Raw genomic sequence first — 8114 nt, forward strand, 5'->3', positions numbered from 1 at the left:
CAAATTTATACACCGCCCATCTCACTGTCTAAATGGCTCTGGACAGTTTACAAGTCAAATTAAAAATTGCTCATCCGCTCTGGACTCCAGGAAGGTGTGCGAGACAGCGAAAGTTCCCTAAGGTCAGCCTCAAACCATTTATGATCAAAGCCAAACAAGTTTCTAGTACTGTTGAGATACTGGATAACAATCTTCAGTTATTAGATACTAGTCTCTACATTTAAAACTGAAAAGTGAAATAGTGGGGAGGATACTGAAGTTGGAGGCCCCGCTTTCTACCACGCTTCCTTTTACATGTATACTCAAGTCTCTAGTCCTCTTCAGGCAACAGGTGTCTTCTCCTTTCTTTTGCCCAGAACACGGAAGGAAGGGAATATTTATGTCAAGATGTCTAAAAGAAAAACTAAAAAAAAAAAATCCCCCTGCTTTATTGCCTTCTAAGGCAGCTCAGGACTATGACGCGCTTGACCTCTCAGCTTAGAAACGGGTAGCTACGGGATGGAGGAAGTGACGTCACGAGCGAGAAGTAACTCTAGGCGTCTCTTTCTTTATGGCACCTCGGCTTCGAACTCTCCCGCAGGGCGGGCGCAGGACTTGAAAATGGCGCGTTTCCGCCTCGACCGGAAGTTGCCCTGCTCGGGCGAGGCCCTTCCTTCTCTATGGCCCCCGCCAAACACCACTTCCCGCACTCGGGAGCGCCCGCTTCCTCGCTGGGCCGGGGCATGTAAGGGTCGCCGTCGCCATGGAGACGCCCGACACGAGGTAGGAGCCGGTGACTGAGCCTTGCGGGGATCCAAACACGACTGCGGGGGGCGGGAAGAGGCAGAGCTTTCCGTTACAGCTCCGTCTCCCTGTCCGCGGCGTGACGTCAGAGGGGCATCACGGCGCCTCCTCTGACGTCACCACACTCTCTGACGTCACGCCTCCCCCAGATGTGGGTTTGGGTTTTCAGCAGGAAAGGATTCCCCCAGGTGGGGGGGAGGAAATGTGGGGATTGACTACAATCCCCATCATGCTACTTGGGGATAATGGAAACGGGTATCAGAGCATCTGGGAGATGCCAGGCTGATGGAGGAGCCGGCTAGGTGCACAGGGTGCGGTTCCATTTCATGCGTATCCTGGTTTATTCAATCAGCCCAACTGAGTTTGCAGGATAGTGTGAATCCTAGCCCCAGAATATTTGGGGCCAATCCTTCCATGCGTCGTGCAAAATAAACCTTAACGTGGACCCATCCACCTTAGGAGGACTAGACACTTAGCCTTTGGGCAGCTGGCGGCTGATGCCCTGGCGTTTTCTTGGCCCTTGTGCCAGGAAACTGCCAATGCGAGCCAAAACTCCAATGCTGTCCCGACACGCATCCACCACACTTGAAATGCCCAAATTGTGCAATTTTGCCACGGTTCGGTTCACAAAAGAGTGAAGTGCTGCTCTCCATCAATGGCTTTGAAACCTAACACTTTCCTCCCCTTGAGGAGCGACACTGTGCAGCTCGCAACCCGTTGGGAGCAAAGCTGGGAGTTCAGCTGAGCCTCTGCTGGGCATCCAGACCACTCCCCCACCTTTTAGGAAAAGGCTTTCACATTCCAGATGTTGATCCCTCACTTTCATCAGCCAACGTCTTAGATCCTCCGGCCAAACCCCGACTTCATTTTTTAGAAAAATGGAAAATGAATGGACAGAATTCTGCTCATGAACAAAGGACCTCGTGGCTTATTCCCTTCCTTCCTGCCAGCTTAGCTCAGCCATGGTGGACCAGCAAATTTCCACGCATAGCGTATTTGCCTGAACCTCCATTTATATTATTGTTTTTTTTTGTCTAGGGTTCTCCTTTCCCAGTCAGAAGAAGCTCTGGCCTCTCCTTTGCCAAACGAAAGCATAAACTCTCCACTGCCAAATCTAACACCAAGACACCAAGACCTGATTGCCACGCCGTGCGGCCCTGTAAGTATCCGGACTTCACCAATCGTGTTAATTTCAGTGAAGTGGTTTGAGCCATTGTTGCCATGTGTGTAAGATCTGGAGCAAGAATAGATGTCGCTCTCGCCTAAGGTGAGCTACACCGAGCCACTGCCACGAACTGCTTTCTGCTGATTTCACACACGTGGCTTGCAGCAGCTGATGACATCTCCCTGCCTTTTAACCAGCTTCAAAAAGTAAATGATTGGATGGGACCAACCAGGATTGTGGGCTAAATGGGGAAGTTAAAAGTCCAATTTGAAGCTCTTTTTATCGTTCCAGATCAAACGATGGTCCGAACTGTCGTCCCCTGTCAAGATCTACTTCTGTGTCACCATCCTTTCGCTGTTGAGTGTCATTGGATTAACCATAGAGACCCTTATCCAGCAGAAAAATGAAGATTTTACTGTGTCTCTCATCCAGATCATTGGCCTCGGTAATCAGTTGTCCTGACTGGCGAACCTTATAAACTAGAAAGATGGGGAAGGCTAGTTAAAACAAGCCATCGCTTACGAAGGCTGTAGCACAGCAAGCTGGCCATTTGTTAGCTAATTTTACCATTGATTTTCCTTTGTTTGCTTTTCACCAGTTGGGAGTGCTACTAGATGCTTTGGTACTTAAGAGGAGAAAGGCAAACTGTGATTCTGTAGCATACATTGAATTAATCTTCCTAACTTTCAGACTGGATGGATTGGCCCGAGAACAGATGCTTCCTTTGCTTTATCCATTTTAAATGAAGCAAGGTTCTGGCCGTCATGAAAACAGGGAAGGCAGTTCAAACCCAGAACTGATCTCAGGGCTCTGCTTTCGCCCCGGGAAATCTCTTCTCTGGCTGGCTACTGAAAACCAGGCCTCTCTCCCTTTGGCAGCGTTCTGCATCTATTACGTCAGCCGAGGAATCCTGCAGGAGAACCGCCAGGAGCTGGTGGTCTTCGTCCTCTCTGTCGCCTTGGTCATGCTGCGCTCCGTGATCAACTTCACCGTCCTCCCCGCCAAGCAGAAGCCGGAGCTGCTGGTGAGCATCTGGCTGGCCATCTTCCTCCCAACACTTGTGATGGCGACGAGGCCAAAGGGGAGGATCGGGGCCTTGGTGGGCGAACCGGGGCTTCCCTTGCCAGTCCCCTCATTGCCCTCTTCTGCCAGGCCCGCTTCGTCTTGATCGTCCTGGTGGGGGCCTTTGACGTCAGCTGTGCCGTGATCCTGATCCAGAGCGAGAGCCGGATGGCCTTCCGAGTGGGCGGGGCTTTGGAGAGCCTCCAAGCCCAGTATTTCATGCTGAACCTCTGCTTTTCCATGCTGACCTTTGACCTCCAGGCTCAGGTAGCTCTTGGCATCAAACCCTGTTCCTCTCGAGTCCTCGGCCGACATCCTGTCACTTGGGATGCGACAGATGTCCCCTTTTCTGCCACTAAAGACCACCGGCAGAAGAGCAGAGGTGCTTTTTTTGGGCCCACCTTTTAAGAGTTCTGCAAGTCGGCCTTTTTCGGCTCGTGGTCCTCCCAAGAGCGGCCTGGACTACAGTTCCAATCATTCTGCCCTGAGAGAAGATGAGCACTGTAGTACTGTCCTGGAAGCCACCAGAATGGGGATGATGGGTTATCTCGTGAAGCTGGGCATTTTTAGAATATTTCTATAATCGAGGGGGAAAGACCCCCTGGAACGGTGAAGAAATGACCTTGGACCACTGCCCGGTTCAGGGGTGGGGAGGTGATCTGCAGCTCTGGCCTGCTGGCTCTTGTCTTGCTGAGATCTCTCTCTTATTTCCCAGCTCTGTTTGTGTGTCTTGCTGCTGACCACAACCCGGAAGATTTCAAATCTGCACAGTGTGTTCCTGGCCGCTGGGATTTGCTGGGCTGTTCTCAAGGTTGCTTGTGGCATCACCGCGGTGAGTTATTTTCCACAACGCTTGCAGGGAGAACAGGGAACCTTCTTTCCGTTGCTTTGCTGTGGTAGAATTCGGGGGCTGCCCAGTTCTGCCAATGGCTGTTTTAACTCCCTTCCTACGCCAATTCTCCCCATCCACCTATAGCTCTTCCTTCTTTCAAAGACGGTCGCCTGCTCCTGTGTTTGACAGCTAAAACTGACGCGGCAGGCTTCTTTTTCAACCCGCGAGCCTTCACTCACCCGTGCCTTTCCCCCCCCCTTTTAGATCTTAAAAGAGTTGAAACCTCTCGCCTGGATATTTGTGGTTCAGAATTTACCAGAAGTGGCTTATCTGGCATACCTACTGTACGCAGTAAGTCTTGCCAAACTGTTTACTGATTTCAAGAGGATAAGGGGGACTTTCCTCGGTCGTTCAGATGCAGCCCTGGGTAAGAAGGGAAGTTAAGGATGGCAGAACCTTCACCCCGTTTCCTGAAGTGGAATCTGGAGCGCAAAGAAACAAGAAAACGCAAGTCCCCAGAGCGTATCGCCTCTTTAGAACGTACCCAACATGTTCAAAGGCAGGAAATGGGTCCCTAAGGCTGGGAAACCTTCGTGGAGGACGAAACAAAAAAACAGAAAAGAAAAAGCCAGCTGTCAATTTTGAAATTTGAAGGAGGCCCCTTGGTTATACTATAATGATAAAAGTTTGGTCTCCCATCCATAATGTTCAGAACTCAGCCATAAATACTTTCGGCTGGATCCCATTCAAGGATATAGGCTGATCTGACCCAGTGAATCCAACTGCAGTCAACCAACTTAGGAAATCATGGCTGCCTTGACACAGAGATCTGTTAAAACCAGGAACAGGCTGTTGTTGAGGGCTTTTTAGATGTCAGTTAGCTCTGTGGTTAAGCGAGACCAGTCACTTTCTAGTCAGTTCTTTAAAAGTACAACTTTGCTATTGTTTCTTTATTCTATAGAGAGAGAAGCACCAAAACTAAACATTTTTCTGAACACCACCGTCACCACTTCAGTGATTTTTTTCCCCTTCCTCACAACCCTAAAGCAATGCTTCTCAACCTTAGCGACTTTTAAGATGCGTGGACTTCAATTTCTGGAATTCTGGGAACCGAAATCCACACGTTCTAAAGAAATGCAGATAAGTCAGGGAAACAGCTAACTGGGACAGCAGCCTCAAGGTTAAAACGAAAAACAAAAACAGATTTTTGAGGCTTCGCAAAGCCCTTTAACGTCAAAACAGTCTGGAATGTTTTTCCTAGTCACTGCAGAAAAACCAGCAGCAGCCTTGAACACAACAAGCCCATTCTTTTGAAAAAATAAAACAGAGATAATCTTTCAGCAGTTCTCCACAGTAGGATTAAGCAGAGGGAGATAGAGGAACAATTTTTTCCCCCTTTTTTTGGCAAAGCCTTACAGACCTTCGGATGGGCAAAGTCTCCTAATTGGGCATTAGAATATCCATGGATCTCGGTTTTCCGATCCAATAGAGCACACTGTGATCCCAGGGCACTGTCTTCTTCCTTTATCTCACAACCTCCTTGCAAGGTAGATGGCACGGAGAGATTAGGCCAGGCAGAGCCAAAGCACCGCCTTTGGAAATCCACCGACAAACCAGGATCAAAAGAAACAGTGGCTTAGTGTGCGTGTGAGATTCCCAGCTTGTGGCTGCAGACCTTGGCTTGTTAAAATTTTGCTGTTTGCGAGGAACGAGCTATGGGGTCTGCGGTGGGATAGTTTGAAATGAAGGCAGGCGTGAATTTCATTCCATTTTTGCCTCCAGCGACTATTTTGTTTTACAGTTACAAATATATTTATCCATGTGGGATGTGGTGTTTCCCCCCCCCTCCCCCTTCCCCAGGTCATTACAGAATGGGGCCAAGGAAACTCTTATGCGCTGGAAGCTGCCATCATCACCTGCTCCTGCATTTCGGTGACGATCAAAAGCGTCCTGTTTTGGGCAATGTTCCACGTCTATCAGAGCTTTGGGCAAGGCCTGAGAGAGAGGAGTGAGTATCAGAGACACGGGAAGGGTGGCTGGAGTAACTTCAGAGTAGGGTGGGTCTCTTCAGCGGACAGCTGGGATGGGGCTGGAGAACGAGGCACCACCTGGCTAAGGCAAATCCCTCTTTTTCAAATCCTGTCGGCTGATTCAGCCTGACAGTTAAACAGCAGAGCCTAGATGCCCCCTTAGCTCAGCAGAGAGGCCCTCCAAACCAAGCCAGGCAAAGCCATGGAAGCCAGCCCATCAGGGATCACAGCAAAACTGCTCTGGCCCCGACTTCTGATTGGAGGACAAGCTACCAATCAAGGCTTGGTAATGCCAATTGGGACCCAGGCCAAATTTCTCACCCTGTGTCCTTGACGTGCGGCCACAACGGAGTCCAGCGTTTCCGTGGCTAAGCAAGTCTTGCCCCATTTTACGACCGCCGGGGTTGTGCAAATCCTTGCAGCTGTTCAGCTAAGTCTCACACGCGGTCGTTAAGCGAATTCGGCTTCCCCACTGAAGGCCGCAAAAGGGGATGCCGTGACACCCACCGGGACGCTGCGACCGTCGTAACCACGAGTTCAGTCACCAAAGCGTCCGAATTTGGATCCTGTTGAGCGTGGGGAGGCTGCGTCGGTCGCAAGTGTGGTCGTAAATCGCTTTTCCCAGTCCCGTTGTAACTTTTCAAACAATGGTGAGGTTGAGGACCAACTTTTTTCGCACTTTGTCGTCACTGCGGTTGATGTCCTTTTCTCTCTCGCTCTGCCTGCAGTGTTTTCTTCCTATGGAAGGATCGATTCGTGACCTGCCGCTCCGTCCCCAAACCGATGTGCTCTTATAGAGTGAAAGATCTAGTTGGGAAAATCCGATTCCCCCCTTCCCCGCCCCGGTTGGACTCTGGAGACTGATGGAGCAGCAGCAGAAGAGACTCGGTCCCCTTGCTAGGATTCCGTTCTGCCTTGCTGGATCTCCGGGATCCAGCCCGCCAGCCGCCTTCTTGCGGAAAAGCGAAAAGAAAAAAAACAACCAAGCATCCTCCTACTCTCTTTCCCAAAGAACCATCGGAGCAGCTTCCCGGTGTGGCTTGCGCTGCGAGTGGCCTTTTCCCGCGCGAGGATCCGGCGTTTCCTCCCTTGGCTGCATTGTCCTGCCCTGTTTTTAAGGTCGTTTTGGGGCCCTGCCACGGTTGGCATGCCTGAGCTTGACCGACGGGCGGGATGGGTTTGCCAAATTGCAAAGTGGATCCGGGGAGGAGTGGCCGTGGCTTGGATAAAGCCTTTCTCAGCCTAAAGAGCCTCGGCCTCGGCTTGCCTGACCTGACCCGCTCTCCGATCCAGTTTGAAACCAGAAACGTTTCGATCAGCTCGGGTTTTGCTGCTCTCGTCTGACCGAGGGCAGCTGCCTGTTTTCATCCTTCCAAAGCTGCAGGAGTCGAGTTTTCATTCCAGTTGCAAGGTTGTTTCGGATCCTGCAAATCTGGCAGTCGCTCAAGGGGACGGCTCTGCCCTCCTGGTGTGGGGGCAGAGGGACAAGGAGAACAGTAGCATACTGGCGGCCCATAGGCCGGCCAATTTTGAACGAGGCCTCTCCTTTTGTGGAAAAAGCGGAGACTTTCTTCCACCTGAGGAATTAGGGGCCAAGACCCACCGAAGGCGGGATAGGAGGAATGGTAAATCATTTGCCTAAAATTGTACCATCCAGGGTGCACAAACTGGGCCTTGCAAGGAGCAGCATGTCTTATCTAAATCAAACCACACGAGCGTCTGTCTCTCAAAATTTTGTCCCAAACTGTAGGGGTCTTCCAGATAAAAGTTTCCTTCAGTCTATATTAGCATGGCTGATTTCTTGCTGATTCCAGAGAACTCTCTTTAAAAAAAGTTCCAGCGCAGTCTTAAAACTTTCATTGCTGACCTTCTCCAAAGATACAAAGTTTGGTTCTATCTTTTCAAAACATCCCCAGTTACGTGAGCATTTGAGCTGAGCTATTCTTCGTAACAAGAGTGATTTTTTTTCTAACAAAAGCCAGTATTTCATACTTCTAATCATAATGCTTTATTTAAAAAAAAAAGGTTTGTTACCGGCCTTGTATTTTTCAATAAAGGTTCAATGACATGATTGTGTTCTGTAATTTTTTTGCACTCATCTACTCTAGACAGAAAGTAACTCACTCTTCAAACAGTTGCAGGAATTGGCTACGTCTAGTCTAGTGGGGGGAAAAAAGGACTAGGGGTGACATGACAGCAGCATTCCAATATTTGAGGGGCTGCCACGAAGAAGAGGGGGGGG

At 50.0% G+C, this 8114-nt stretch overlaps 1 protein-coding gene across 1 annotated transcript; it reads left to right on the plus strand.

Moving 5' to 3' along the window:
• Positions 1 to 600: 600 nt before the first annotated feature.
• LOC310648087 (uncharacterized protein) lies at positions 601 to 7943 on the plus strand. Its single transcript, XM_083375780.1, has 9 exons — positions 601 to 762; positions 1822 to 1942; positions 2240 to 2393; positions 2827 to 2972; positions 3101 to 3277; positions 3726 to 3842; positions 4107 to 4193; positions 5703 to 5850; positions 6601 to 7943. The coding sequence occupies exons 1-9, from the start codon at positions 743 to 745 to the stop codon at positions 6630 to 6632; spliced, it is 1002 nt and encodes a 333-aa protein (XP_083231906.1). The 5' UTR covers positions 601 to 742; the 3' UTR covers positions 6633 to 7943.
• The last annotated feature ends 171 nt before the right edge of the window (positions 7944 to 8114 follow it).

This window comes from Vipera ursinii (genome assembly GCF_947247035.1).
Source record: "Vipera ursinii genome assembly, chromosome: 17".
NCBI classification, from domain to species: Eukaryota; Metazoa; Chordata; class Lepidosauria; order Squamata; family Viperidae; genus Vipera; species Vipera ursinii.